Source organism: Pseudochaenichthys georgianus, chromosome 16, assembly GCF_902827115.2.
Source record: "Pseudochaenichthys georgianus chromosome 16, fPseGeo1.2, whole genome shotgun sequence".
Taxonomy (NCBI): Eukaryota; Metazoa; Chordata; class Actinopteri; order Perciformes; family Channichthyidae; genus Pseudochaenichthys; species Pseudochaenichthys georgianus.
In genome coordinates this window covers 37,702,524-37,717,109 of record NC_047518.2, presented here as the reverse complement: position 1 = coordinate 37,717,109, position 14,586 = coordinate 37,702,524, and the positions used below count along the sequence as shown (strand labels likewise).

Genomic DNA, 14,586 nt, shown 5'->3' with positions numbered 1-14,586 from the left:
TCCGGACCATGACATGAAACACTGGCTTGCTTGTATCAAATCAATACATCCTATACATCATTGGAACGGGAAGAATCTCAGCTACAACACCAACTAAGCATTTCCATCTCCAGTAAACACAGCTTACATGGCAAGCATCTTTATAATATACAGTAATGTAAAATAAGCACTATCTTTGAAATTACTGAAAAAAATAATATGACATTCACCCCTGGTGTCATTCTGTCTGTCACCCCTTGATTCCACTTGCTTTGACTGTTCAAATGAGATGTCAACCATCAAAATTGGATAAGGGGTTCCAGAGATATCACTGTGCAAAACACACCGGTCAATTTTGACCGAAAATAGCATGGGAAGGGGGGGGGGGGGGGGGGGTGACCTAACGCAAGAGAAGGGTTAAAACCTTCATACATTTCTATGTAGATGTTGTTGTAATTTTGGGCACAAATGTGCACAATGATTGGAGAAATGTGCAAAGGTTCAAAGTAAAACATGACAAAGCTCATAAAGATGCTCTATGATAAGATAAAAACAGTAAAACATTTGAAATTATGATGACATGTATTTGAATGTTTTTTTTCTAAATCAAAGGTATGCAATAAGTGAGCTGAAATGCTGAATACATAATTAAATGTACTATTCTTTATATTTGATCGCACTAGTTTAAGGCTCATTTATCAATTTTCCTTGGTATCAAGATACAAGTGAAATGCTATAAAACTAAAATATTTTTGTCAAATACATTATGATTCCATATTTATCTTTTGGGATGTTTCTTCAGTACAATATCAATAAAGTACCACAAAACATAAGTTCAACAAGGTGGCCAAATGGCTATAGTGAGCTTGAAGAGTCAAAATACAGAACATGTTTTTGCACAAACTATCACGTGACTTGTTGAAGTGGACGAACAGTTAAACTGACCCTTTACCCACTCGATGTGTCTACAGTTGAGTTTCCTGAATCCCTCACACACACATTAGGCTCAGTTTCACCACTTGGTGGTAGTGTAGACTTTTCTATTGGCAAAAAAGTGACTATGACACCCCTGAGTTGCATGATGCATCACTGAGTGGTGGTGGTTGAAAAAAAACAAGTCATTTACTTAAATGAAACTAGTGAAAGCTTACGATAACAATACTAATAATACTGAATTCAAGTTTTCACTTAAAATCCAGCAAAAAGCATTCTGTACTCAAAATGATATTAAAAACGAATCACTGGTCAGAAGGGCCCGTCACTATTTCCTCATTATATCATTGATGCATTAGTATGCAAAAAGTACTTTAATGTCACATGCTTTAAGTACTTTGAAGCAGTTAAGTCTATAACACAACATCCTCTTCACTATATTGGTGACTGTGAGGAGAATCTAAAGTAACATAAAATAAAACTAACAATTTTATTGGCAACCATTCATCAAAGGCTTCTGTATCAGGTCTACAACCAATTCCTTTACTTTAAAAAGTAACATTAGCAACAAAGCTGTGCTAATATTACTCGCAAAACCATTTATCTAAGTTGTAAAATTGGAAGTATTTGCTACATATTATTATAAATATTAACAACGCATTATTAGTATGTGTGTTATAAAGGGATTATTCATATTCATTAACATTTAAACACTTTTAAAATATACTTGGTCAGGGTGAAGCTAATTTTCACTGATTCCTAATAATAGCTATTCTAAAACATTTAACATGTGTTATAGCCTGATCATTAAGTATGTTAACTCTTAATATAAAAGAAAAAATCGTCGTTAGTAAACTGTAGCAATGTTAATGCTACTCCCTCTGAAATGTGGTGGAGTACAAATGTTCATGTTACTTTGATACAGTACTTGACTAAACATAAATAGTCACTTTCCAAATAAAAGATAACGACTGAAGTGAGTTCACTAAAGCCATTTTTTATATGAAATGCATTCTTACTTTTCACCTGAAAAACAGATACATTTGGCCTTATTTATTGTGCAGTCAAATACATATGCTCTTAAAGTAATATTACATTTGTAAACTTACAGAAGTCAATCTCAAGCTTTTGATTAAATGTATACAAGTTTGAGGAAATCAGTGTGAAGAAAGAGACTAAGTTCACACAGTTTAAACAGCAGCATCTCATATTTCTTACAGCATCATTGGATTGTATTATATTCAAGTTGTTAAGTCCCCTAAGGCTGCGGCCCCACGAGGACAAAAACGGCTAAACGCATAGGATTAACGCAAACGCAATCGCAAACGGCTTCCGTCCACATGCAATAATTATCCGGATAGTGTCTGCCCACACGAGACCGCTCCGTTTAGCTCCAACCGCTGGAGAAGCTGCAGTACATATGCAGGAGCCTCTACGTGGCGCTGTAACTTCCTCCACAAAAGCAGCGAAGAAGCATGGTTGTCATGGTTGCCCTTCTGTTTATTCTCCGCGGTGGGGGCCGAGGGAACCGGGCAGAGTTTTTCGCCAGTCAGCGTGTATTAAAGTTGAAATCTTCCGGACAAAATTATAAAAGTGCCGGTCAAAGGTCTTCTTTGTTATTTATTGAGCTTTAAAACAAATGAATAACGACTCTATATAATATAATGATAAAATACACGGAGCCTCTCTTTTTCCTCCCTCTCTTCGGACAGCGCCAGTGTCTGTCTCATGCAGCAGCTCATCCAGTAATCAGTGACCCGGCCGACTGTAAAAATAAACATATTTATAACTAGTTTAGGGAGTTTGAGAGGTAATTAAAATAGCTAAGGGTGATGATCTGACTTGAAGTGTGTGTTTTGCTGCAGCGGGAGGAGCTGCAGGTGAGCAGAGCTGCGTGTCTCCGTCCTGTCAGATTAGACTTCACTCGCGAGAGAAAGATAAATAATCTGAATTCAGGGTGCAGTTTACTTTGACGTGGGGGTGAGCAGCAGAGGTGGGGAGAGGCGGGGCTATTGCCTCATCATTATTGCTGTAGATGTTGCACAAACAACTGTAGCATGGTCAATAGCGTCCGGAGCACGATAGCAACTCTGCGATCCGCCATTGTTGTTGTTGTTGGTGGCGAAACACTTCAGCACTGGCGCGGGGTAAGCGGAGGTGAGCAGAAGAGGTGGGGAGAGGCGGGGCTATTGCGCAATCACTATCAGTGATCTGAAAATGTCCGTATAGGGCGCACACACGGAGCTGTTTGACCCCCCAGAGAGTGGCGTATGCATTTCTATCCACCTTGGGACCCGTTGTCGTTTCCTCAGTCGTTTAGTGCCATATTCGGTCGTCCTCGTGTGGCCGAACGGTCTATATGACACTAAACAGTAACGCAAACGACCGAATTCGTCCTCGTGGGGCCGCAGCCTGAGACTCCTCAAGACCATCCTGCTCTAAAACCAGACCAGCTGATAGTGGACAACAAGCTGGAGCAAACAACAAAGCCTGCTCTGATAGCGTTTACAATGACCAAACGACAAGAGACAGCCATCTTCTCATCTCCACAGGCACTTATCTGCTTATCAAACCAGCAGCAAAAGTCTAGTAACAACCTCCTATCTACATCAAAACAACTGTGAAGCTCTGTTTGTAACCACGGTCATAAAGGCAAGATGTGTCTTGTTCAAAGAAACTTGTGTGCGTCAAACAACACCTCCCTCCTCCTCTCAATGGGCTGCGTCGTAAAGTGGAGTGAGACAGACAGACAGACTTCGTAGCTTAGGAAGTAGCCATTAGGATCAAGACCTTAATGGTGCCTTTTGGCTGTGTTGACTGATAATGGAGTGTGAATGGCTCTTCTTGGTGCCATCACAAATGCTAATCAGGTGTAAAAACAGGCTGGGGCATGAACATCAGATTTGCATTTGTAAAGTTTTATAGAGCTTTGCAGTAGTTTGAATAGTCTTAATGAATGTAACACTTAGAAGTTCTGCAGTTACAATTAGGGCAGATATATGTTGTGGGACTCACAGTTTCAGAAAATAAGTATACACTTTGGCCTCATGCTAAAAGTGCATTTATTGTTACTCAATGAAGCTTCATAAAGAATCAGTCAGAAACAAGTTATTTCCCAGTCAGAATAAAGGTATTTAATCTTCAGGGTGAAGTTTGTAATGAATGATTTGGCCTTATATATCTAGATAACTCAATAACACACTTTTCCACCTTATTCACCTGGGAACACATGTGCATTGCTTGTGTGTCATGTGTGCATGAGTGTAAAGTTAGCATTGTATTTGGACTCTGGACCTCCGGCAGCGTCACTAGAGGTGGATAAGGCTTTGTTTTGGATGTTTACAACTAAGACATTGCACAACTTTTGTCCACCCTGGAAGTATTTTTGTTGCTTCCAAAGTAGCATTAAAATAAAATGTAATAAAATGTAGATTCACATGATTTTTAGGGCTTTTAAAAAAAATGAAATCTAATGGGATGAATCAATACCTGACGTATAGGCCTCTCTCACAGTACCTTGGTCATCCATGTTTTTGAAAACATTTCCCAATTTTAGTATCAGGGTTCATACACTTTTTCACCAATGATTTTCAATGACTTTTCCATGACTTCTCAATGACCTTTACCTAATTTTCCATGACCAAACAAAAATTACCACTGAAAATGGCTTATTTGAACATGGAACAGGAAAATAAGTTCTGCATATGAAACATGTAGTGCCTATCTAAAACAAATCAAATAGTAGGCTTACTAGCTTCTACACGCTAAAGCAACTGTAGTCAGGGATGCAAAGTCATCAGGTATGAAAAAGGTGACAAGGATCCGAGCCCCCCGACCCCACGGAATATTGGCTTTAAAATGAGGAATAACAGAGGATGTTAGCCGTCAGAACAACTAAAGCAGCAGGTAATAACAGAAACGCCAAAGAGTCACATCTAATATAAATATATAAAAGCATTTATTTTATAGCAGTCAGTTTATAATTCTGGCAGCACTGTTGAGCATTTTGAAAATGTATTGTCATGCCTCTGTGCAAGGCTGAGTCTTTCTATCTTTATAGCCACTGGTGTAACTAAGTTCATAAACTCAAGTACTATACGGGGGTACAGTTTTGAGATACTTGTACTTTATTAAGTATTTCAATGTTTTGCTACTTTGTACTTCTACTCCACTACAGTTCAGAGGTACATGGTGTACTTCTACTCACTACAGTTCAGAGGTACATGGTGTACTTCTACTCACTACAGTTCAGAGGTACATGGTGTACTTCTACTCACTACAGTTCAGAGGTACATGGTGTACTTCGACTCCACTACAGTTCAGAGGTACATGGTGTACTTCGACTCCACTACATGTATTTAATACATTTAGTTACTTCACAGATCTGGATGAATGATGTGAAATCTAATCAAGTGTTAAATCAGACTTTAGTTCCACCTGGAGTAAATCCACAAGCTACCCTGCAGTACAAAGTCATTCAAACTAGCTGCACCTTCACCAGCTTTGAGAACACTTTCATGATCAATCATTATAAAACATATCATATATATTATTCTGAAATGGACCAATCTGCACAACGACTACTTTTACTGTCGCTACTTTCACTATATTTTGATGAGAATACTTTTCTACTTTTACTTGAGGAACATTTTGAATGCAGGACATTTACTGAAACAGAGTATTCCTACACTCTGGTACTTCTACTTTTACTCAAGTACAAGATCTGAGTACTTCTACTTTTATTAAGTACAAGATCTAAGTACTTCTACTTTTATTAAGTACAAGATCTGAGTAGCCTACTTCTACTAAAGTACACGATCTGATTACTTCTACTTTTAATCAAGTACAAGATCTATACTTATACCACCTCTGTTTATAGCCTATGAAAAAAAATATTAGAAAACGAAGGCTAAAGCTAACGTTAGCAGATAGTGACAATGTATGCTAGCTAGCTAGCTAGCTCAACAATTCCTTAAATGATATTGCGACAGAAAAACGTTTCAGTTCACATCACGCTCTGCCGCTCTGCTCTGAACGTCCCGTTCTAACAGCTGTTCACCAGTGGTGCAGTCTGTGCCACAGTGACTCCGCACAGTTAACGAACACACCGGAGATACAACCCAGTCTCACGGCATTTCGTGTTCACCAACACGTATTTTAATCTATTGATTCGTGTTCACCATCATGATTTGCCCCTTTTTTTCGTGTTGCACAGCACGATTTTAAAAGCAATGTATTTCTACTGGTAACGTGTTTCGTGCCTGCAGGCTGCAGCACGTTTTTTTCTCCGGTCAGGTCGTGGAAGACCGGAAGCTGTGTGGTTCATAAAAACATGTTCTTACTCAATATCAAGCCACAGTTATTGCTTTTATTTTAAATCGTATAATTTCGGACTTTTGTTGTCGTCTGTGAGGAAAATAAATGGGGCTCAGAGCCTCAGGATACTGAAATCTGTATTTTTTAAATCTTTTTGTTATTCTTTTCAAAATAACACACTGTTATTTACTCACCAATAACACACAATTATCCTTGCTTTTATTTATTGGTTTAATTCCATAATCTCGGGCTTTTTCGGCGTCCGTCAGGAACTGAATTTCAAAATAAATATAACCGGAAACAGACGTAGGCATTTCGAGGGATTACCCAAGATCCTCAGCTATGGTTTTAAGCTCGCTGATTGGATGTGTTAGCCGCAATGCATGCTGGGATTTGGTGTTTATATTATATGAAATCCGGAAAAAATTTAAAAAGTATAAAATAATACTTAATTCCGAGTGCTCTTGCTTTTCTCTTTGAAAGTCATCACATAACGGCATTGTAATACACGGTTCGGCTGCATTACATATTACAGATCTGCCGTAGTTCTTTATTTAGAAAGCCCTGATAAGAAGACCTTTGGAAAAACTGGAAGAAATGGCGCCGAAACTGACGCCGAAACTGAATACTTGACGTGGATCATAAATATATCAACAATTAAACAACATCTTCAATTTCTCTTCACACAATACGTCTCCTTGCAGTATCAACACTAATTCGGCTGACTTTTACATTTGATCTAATTCATAGATAGGTTATATTTACACCATAACGGTGCACAGCTGATATAAAAGGACTGTAGTTTTTAAAGATATTACTGATTTTCTTTGAATGTAAGAATGTAAATACTGAGTCTGAAATAGTATAGCAATATGCTGTAAAATGACGTGAAAGCATGCATAAAACTATACATCTTCAGATGTTGTACATACACACTAATAATACAAAGTTATTATGGCAGTGTGCACCTTGTGTGCACCTCCTAGTGGTTAAAGCACGTTATTGAATTATTGTACAGAGTACATACTTTCATAGGGGGAAAGTATAAATATAGAAATATAGAATATAAAAAATCAAGAAGATACTATAAGTGATCTCTACAATAAAACAGTTTAGTGCAGGATGCACAGATATTAATAGGAGGAGGTGCAAAACAGAAGAACGGATTAACCTTTATTTAAACATTAAATATTAAATATTAAGCCTGACAAAGTAATTAACATCTAATATATTGCTTTCCTGCAATGTTAACTATGTTGAAGCACTTATTTTAACTGATATTATACACATTAATTATACTCTTATGTATGTAGATAGAATAAGAAATGTGCAGAATATGACAGTTTAATGGTGGAGGTACACACATATTGATAGATGTCTTGTAATGCACTGTTGAGGAACCTGTGACCCAAGTTTTTCATTCATTGCATAACTACACCGTAGTTGTGTATGATATGTCAATAAACCTTTGAAAATCTTGAAGGGGATGTGCAAAATAGCCATAATATACAGTCTTTAATTAACTATTAGTAGAGAATAACGAGTAATGAATATACTTTATGACTTGTTTCCATTCATGTCAATTGCAGATACATGTTTAGTCTTCTCAAGCACCAACTATCAAATATCTCTCCTGATTGTTGGCACATGACAATCACCTTACCTGAATTTTACTCAGGTGTAACTCAAGTCTGATTTAAGGGTTGTTTATATTTCACATAATTAATCAGAATCTGCAAAGTAACTCAAATAAATGCAGTGGAGTAAAAATACCAGCTTAACCTCTGAATTGTAGTGGAGTAGAATTACAAAGTAGCAATGAGCTGTCATGTGGGTATATATTAATGCTATATATTAATGCTGCGCATTATGGACACAAGTGATTTCCACCCATTTATTAATTATATGTTTTACATTTGATAACACCAATGTGTTTACTAATGGCAACTTCTAATTGTGGGGAAAACGTTCAGTAGAGACGTGACGTCCCATAGAACATTTTGCGAAACACAATAGCCAGCATGTGTAGTTCTGGGGGGGTGTTCGATTCCAGTTTTGGATAATCTGGCGTGGTTTCGTTCCATTTCACACAGCTGTTTGACGCTCTGCGTAACCTTACGGGAACTGTAGTCCTAAACGATAGCTGGGGATTATGGGTAGTGTAGTGTCTTCGGCCATCCTAAACTCAGAAATGTTGACAATCGCAATGATGCTCGAAATGTCCCTTACAGGCCTACGTCTGTTTCCGGTTATTTTTATTTTGAAATTCAGTTCCTGACGGACACCAAAAAAGCCCGAGATTATGGAATTAAACCAATAAATAAAAGCAAGGATAATTGTGTGTTATTGGTGAGTAAATAACAGTGTGTTATTTTGAAAAGAATAACAAATTAGAAGGAAAAAATATTTAAAAATACAGATTTCAGTATCCTGAGGCTCTGAGCCCCATTTATTTTCCTTACAGATGGCAACAAAAGTCCGAAATTATACGATTTAAAATAAAAGCAATAATTGTGGCTTGATATTGAGTAAGAACACGTTTTTATGAACCACACAGCTTCCGGTCTTCCACAACCCGACCGGAGAAAAAGGCGTGCTGCAGCCTGCAGGCACGAACCACGTTACCAGTAGAAATACATTGCTTTTAAAAATCGTGCTGTGCAACACGAAAAAAAGGGGCAAATCGTGATGGTGAACACGAATCAATAGATTAAAAATCGTGTTGGTGAACACGAAATGCCGTGAGACTGGGTTGGGAGATAATGTACACAGCTCGCGCTTCATATATTAAAAATAACACCATGCGCGTCATGATGGCACATAACAGCTCGCGACCGCAGATTATTTCAGCGATTAGATTAAATGTAAATTATATTTGACGCAACTTTAGTTACATTTCCATGACTTTTCCAAAACTTTGGGAAAAATATTGTTTTCCATAACTTTTCCAGGGCCTGGAATTTGCATTTTCAATTTCCATGACTTTTCCAGGTTTTCAATGACCGTACGAACCCTGTTGTATTGAAAACAGGAAGGTGCAGTTTCATGGCAAGCATTGACAAGTATCTGAATAGGAACATAATTCTGCCTCTGGATAAAGATTGAGACGAAACTGTGACAGGAGCCAGGACATGTTAAGACATGGAAGAAATACAAGTTACCTCCTATGAAAAGCAGCACATGCCCCACCGTGACCACAGCAGTCCCTCTTTATGTTTATGTAGTAACCATTTGTTTGTTTTAGAGATGTTTTGATAATTCACTGTATGCTCTAAAACAGCGTAAGTACAAAACATATATTTAATGTTCTTTTTTAGGATTAGATTTATTGTAGATTTACATCATCTGTAATCGACTAGAAATACAAAAGTATTGTTTGCAGATGCAAGTATTTATTTTTGATAACATAACAGAGATTACAAAAAAGTCACAGTTTCCAACTTCAAAACACAAATATTTACAATTTCGACAAGTGCAGAGCTTTGCAACTTGTAATAAATATTAGTTTAATTTGGTTTACAGTATTTGACATGCTTCCAGTAGAGGTCAGCATCCTGATGAACGATGGAGCAGGTGTGGAGGTGGACTTAGTTGCCCTTGATAAAGGACTCGTAGAAGGAGGTTAGCTGGGCCTGGAGGTCCTGGGCGTACGGGTCCAACTTTTTCTTCAGGTCCTCAGCGTAGGGGGCCACCATCTGTTTCACCAGGTTGGCTCTCTGCATCAGCTCCACCTGGACTTTTTCCGTCACAGGGGCCACGCGCTCCTGGAAGTCCTGCAGGTGCTGGTCCACCTTCAGCTTCAGGTCGTCGGTGTAGGGCCCGAGCTGAGCATGCAGGTCCTTCACACTCTGCTTCAGCTCCTCGCTCTTCTGCTCCAGGGCGGCTCTCAGGGCCTCGGTGTCAAGGGACTCAGCATAGGGGGCCAGCTCCTGTTTGAGCTGCTCCACTCTCTGCTGGATCTGGACCTTCATGTCGTCAGTGTAGGGCTCCAGCTTGACCCTGACAGTGCTCAGCTCCTTGGTCAGAACATTTCTCAGCACATCAGCCTCTGCGGTGATCTTGGTCATCAGGTCTTGGGCGGCAGGGGGGAGCTGCTCCTGCAGGGAGACGGCATACTGGCTGGCAATGTCAGTGCTGTCGGCTAGGCGGGCACTGGAAGACACGCAGGGTGAATGTTAGACAATCAGACGTTTTTGTGTAATACCACGCCAACCACACATACCACTAATAGTCACCATGGTTCCTGTGTGTCACACTACTTACTTGACTTCCTGTCCAAACTCTGATTTCCTGATCATCTGGAGGGTGTCATCAGCTGTTTGGGTGGCCTTCCCAATGTAGTCCCAGAAAGCATCAGTCAGTACTTCAAGCTGTGGCTTGGGTGCATCAGCATAAAAGATGTTGGCATTGCAGCCTGTTGGACGGACACAGAAGCAGCTTTATAAATGCAGTTCATATTAATAGCTCTTAGTTGGGTAAACCATACTGAGTGATGTAGAAAAGACACTTGAGAAAGCAAAAACAACTTACCAGACAGTACGGCAATGGCGAGTACAAGGAATACCTTCATGGTTGCTGAAAAAAAGTTATAAGATTGTTAGCTTTCAGACTTCATTATTGTGTCATGTGATGTATTGAAATATAGTGTAATTCTCACCTGCTGTTGGCTTGTGCGTCTCTCAGAGTTAAGCGTGTTTGTGAATGACAGACTGGTGATTCCATGTATATATATATACTGAAGCACAGAACAGTTGTAGTCAAGAGCTCAAAGTCCAGAAGTCAAGTTCCATGTTGTCACAATGACTCTCCTCCTGACTCCTCTGCTTCCGCACTACTATCACATGAGCTGCTGAGCCTCCAACACATGCGCACTGACACAACCTTTACAGTTTTCACAGGCAATAAAACCAATGTACCTGACCATGAATATTGCAATAGTTCTGGTTTGACCCCTTTTTAGAAAGCATCTAGGACAGTGGTTCTCAACTGGTGGGTAGCGACCATAAACTGTATATATAAATGGACGTAGGGTCCGTGACGTCACACATAGGATTCTGAAGAGTTGCAGAGAAGCCCTTAGTAGGCGGAGTCGGCCACTAACGGCTCGACTGTGACGTCAGAGTTCAACTCCCGCCTGTTCCAGCCTGCTCCAAATAAGGGCAAAGAGGCGGAGCCGAGGCAGGACATGCTGCCACCGAGCTGGAAGTTCCAGAGCTAGCTGAAGCTACCAAGCTAAGCTAACATGCTCCCCATCTGCACACTGCCGTCGCATTTTACGTTTCTAAGGGAAGCTACATAGTGCCCGGCCGTCCAATTCTCCCACAGGGATATAGCAGCGCCGTCCATATATTGGGGCCAAGGGATGGTCCACCAAATTTGCAGTCGGACATGAAACTATTCAGCAAAACTATAAATAATAATCTAAGTTATTGAGTTTTTAGCATAATACTTCAGAATCTTAAAAACCCTTAACGTTTGTATGCAATTGTGCTAAATTCAACACTGGAATCAAGCAAATATTAATTAATTAGTTATTTATATTTTGATATCACTTAATTACACGTTTAATACATTTAAGTCAAGCTAAGGTACATGTGATGGTAGCTAGTTAGTGCTCTTACCGGTGAGGCCTCCTTTAAACAGCATAATAACCAGACTGCATCATTAAAACTAAGTACCAGTTCTAGATCCTTGACTTTAGACAAACAATTCAAAAGACAACATGTATTTAAAGACCAATCTTTATTTGAATGTGCCTCTTAACCTGAGATATTAGTTATACAGTAATAGTATTGACAATCTAAAAAAACTGAGCAACTCAACAGTCAACTTTATGTTTCTTATTGTCTAAAGCAGTGGTTCCCAAACTTTTTGTGCCCAAGGCACACCGTTTGGGAACCACTGGTCTAAAGCAGTGGTTCCCAAACGGTGTGCTGCGGCACACTGGTGTGCCGTGAGGCAAGTCCGGGTGTGCCGTGGGATTTTGTGACAACCATACATTATTATTGCAATATACAACTACATAAAAATAATTATTTTTTTATTTACTATATCAGTACTTTGTAGGTTTATATGTACGTAATCTGCGCGACTACATCTCCACGTGCAGTGCTGCATAAACATGGCTGAGTCAGCGATAACTCTCGAGGGGTGGAGGACGTATGCCCATTATTTTGAGTTCATCCGAAGAATAGACAGGAATGTGACGGTGAGGTGCAAACTGTGTCCAGGCCAGAAGCTGTTATCCACTGCTGTAACACCACGTCAAACCTCAACAAGCACCTGCAAAGAACACATGCTAAGGTGGAGCTACCGCACACGCTATGTGTTTGTTTATATCACAGTCTGTTCTTCTTCTCTGTCTTCCGGTTGTTGCCTGTTTTGAATGACGAATACACACTCCCGCCGCCTGCTGGTAAGGAGAGTTATTGCCACTCACGCATGCGCAGTTCGTACGTGCTCGGCTGAAGTCTTTGCGGTGTCTGGTTCCAGTGCAACACATGGCCAACACGCAGGAGAACACGCCGACGCAACAGAGTGAGCAGAGATAGACTGCACAAAATATACAGATAGCAGGAGACAGAGGACAGCCACGGTCAGATAGCAGGAGACAGAGGACAGCCACGGTCAGATAGGAAAACATTCAGGATGGAAACTGAACTAAAGAGAACATTTGAAACTTTAGCAGTCTGCGTGATCTGCCTGCAGGGAGGGGCGGGCCGGCCCTGCGAGTAAAGTAACGAGTTACTTTATGTAGAGAGTAACGAAGTAGTGTAATACTTAAGTAATATGTAATATGTAATATATTACTTTTTTTAGTAACGACTCTGCTGAAATGTTACATTTATAATTTGTAGTTCAGGACCATGGACAATGCAGCTTCCTTGCATTGACAGTTATCTGTGCTGAATTTCCTTTGTCTCATTTTTAATGTTGTGACCTGTCTGGTTTAAATGAGTGTGTTGCTGCTTTGATGAAGCCTAATTTGATAACGTTTCAAATTCATTTCTGAAATATTTCGTTACTAAATATTTCATGAGTAATATAGTTGTCTTTGTTACATTTTATTTGGCATTTGTAAATAATTATGCACATTTACAGATATTTTACATATGAGTGATAACACGTGTTATCAGGGCTATTTTGCACAATAGGTGTGCCTTGAGATTTTGACTTGTCCTTTGGTGTGCCTTGGGCACAAAAAGTTTGGGAACCACTGGTCTAAAGCATTTATTATTTTCATTTTTCCCCTCTCATATTCAGTGTGGACAGATTGAGACAGCATGGTGTCCAGATAACTGCAGAGACTTCAGGCAGAAACCTCCGTGTGATGGACGTCCTGTATGTTGGTTTGGAGAGGACTGAGGGTCTTTCCTCTGCGAGGAGGACCAGGCCTGATGGAGGAGCCCATGCTGGGCACAGCTGATACCTACTGCACAGGCCAAGTCTGTCACTTTATTTGACTAAATGTGTTTACTTACATTTAATAGGTTTACACCTTCTGTCCATATGTGCTTTTTATTTAAAACATTTGATTAACTTTTGGTTCACATTTCAATAAATTGTATTTGTATTTGCACTCCTTTTGTCCATTATTCTTACTGAAAATGTTATATTACACATTCACATCTGACTCAAGATTGGCCCCATTTATTTGTGACGTTGCAAATTCTGCGGTTCAAGGCACAAGCAATGTGAAGCTCATAAAGTGAGGCAAATAGAAATAATCAGCTGATGGAGTGTAGATGTGGAAATAGGTGCATTCGATCAGCTGACTGTTTTTACAATAAAAGTAGTTTCTTAGTGTACTAGTCTTAAAATCTCATAACATCAGCTTTTAATGTTCCTCTTGGATGTTCTTCTTGACCCTCAGAGAAGGAGAAAATGTCGTGTCTTTCAGGCATGTCCTTTCCTAACAAAAATTACAGAAAACAGAAAACATATTATTGCAGAACAAGTGTGTTATTTATGAAAGCGGTGTGTTTGTGTGTTTAGGGGCTGTAGATATAATTATTTTGTCATTGTAATGTTTTTTTTTATTTCAACAGAGCTACAAAGACTATCAGATTATGAATGAACACTATGAAGCTCATCAACATTGAAATATATGTTATTATCAAAATAATATTGAACTGTTACAAAACGTAGTGCAACTGTAGAAGCTTGCTCTGTTGTCTCACTGAAAGAAAAACCTTTACCACGTTTTTTACTGATAATATTGAGAGATAAATAGTAGCAGTTCTCACTGTGTTAAATATCTTTGCCTTAAATACATTAAATTAGAAAGCTGACAAAATCATAGTGCTTGTTAACATCTAAATGTAACTTTTTGCATGGAAAAAACCCTCAACTTAACTG

At 39.2% G+C, this 14,586-nt stretch overlaps 1 protein-coding gene across 1 annotated transcript; it reads right to left on the bottom strand.

The window, feature by feature from the left end:
- Positions 1–9,618: 9,618 nt before the first annotated feature.
- LOC117461291 (apolipoprotein A-IV-like) lies at positions 9,619–11,016 on the bottom strand. The gene is made up of 4 exons (XM_034103110.2): positions 10,886–11,016; positions 10,759–10,803; positions 10,492–10,642; positions 9,619–10,380 (listed from the first exon to the last, which is right to left on the bottom strand). Exons 2-4 carry the CDS (start codon positions 10,796–10,798, stop codon positions 9,816–9,818), a joined length of 756 nt encoding a protein of 251 aa, XP_033959001.1. The 5' UTR covers positions 10,799–10,803; positions 10,886–11,016; the 3' UTR covers positions 9,619–9,815.
- Positions 11,017–14,586: the final 3,570 nt, after the last annotated feature.

Coding starts and splice junctions, on each gene's coding strand:
- LOC117461291 (XM_034103110.2), bottom strand. CDS start 10,798: ATGAAGGTATTCCTTGTACTCGCCATTGCCGTACTGTCTG. Junction 10,643..10,758: donor CGCCATTGCCGTACTGTCTG/GTAAGTTGTTTT, acceptor TCCGTCCAACAG/GCTGCAATGCCAACATCTTT. Junction 10,381..10,491: donor GAGTTTGGACAGGAAGTCAA/GTAAGTAGTGTG, acceptor CGTGTCTTCCAG/TGCCCGCCTAGCCGACAGCA.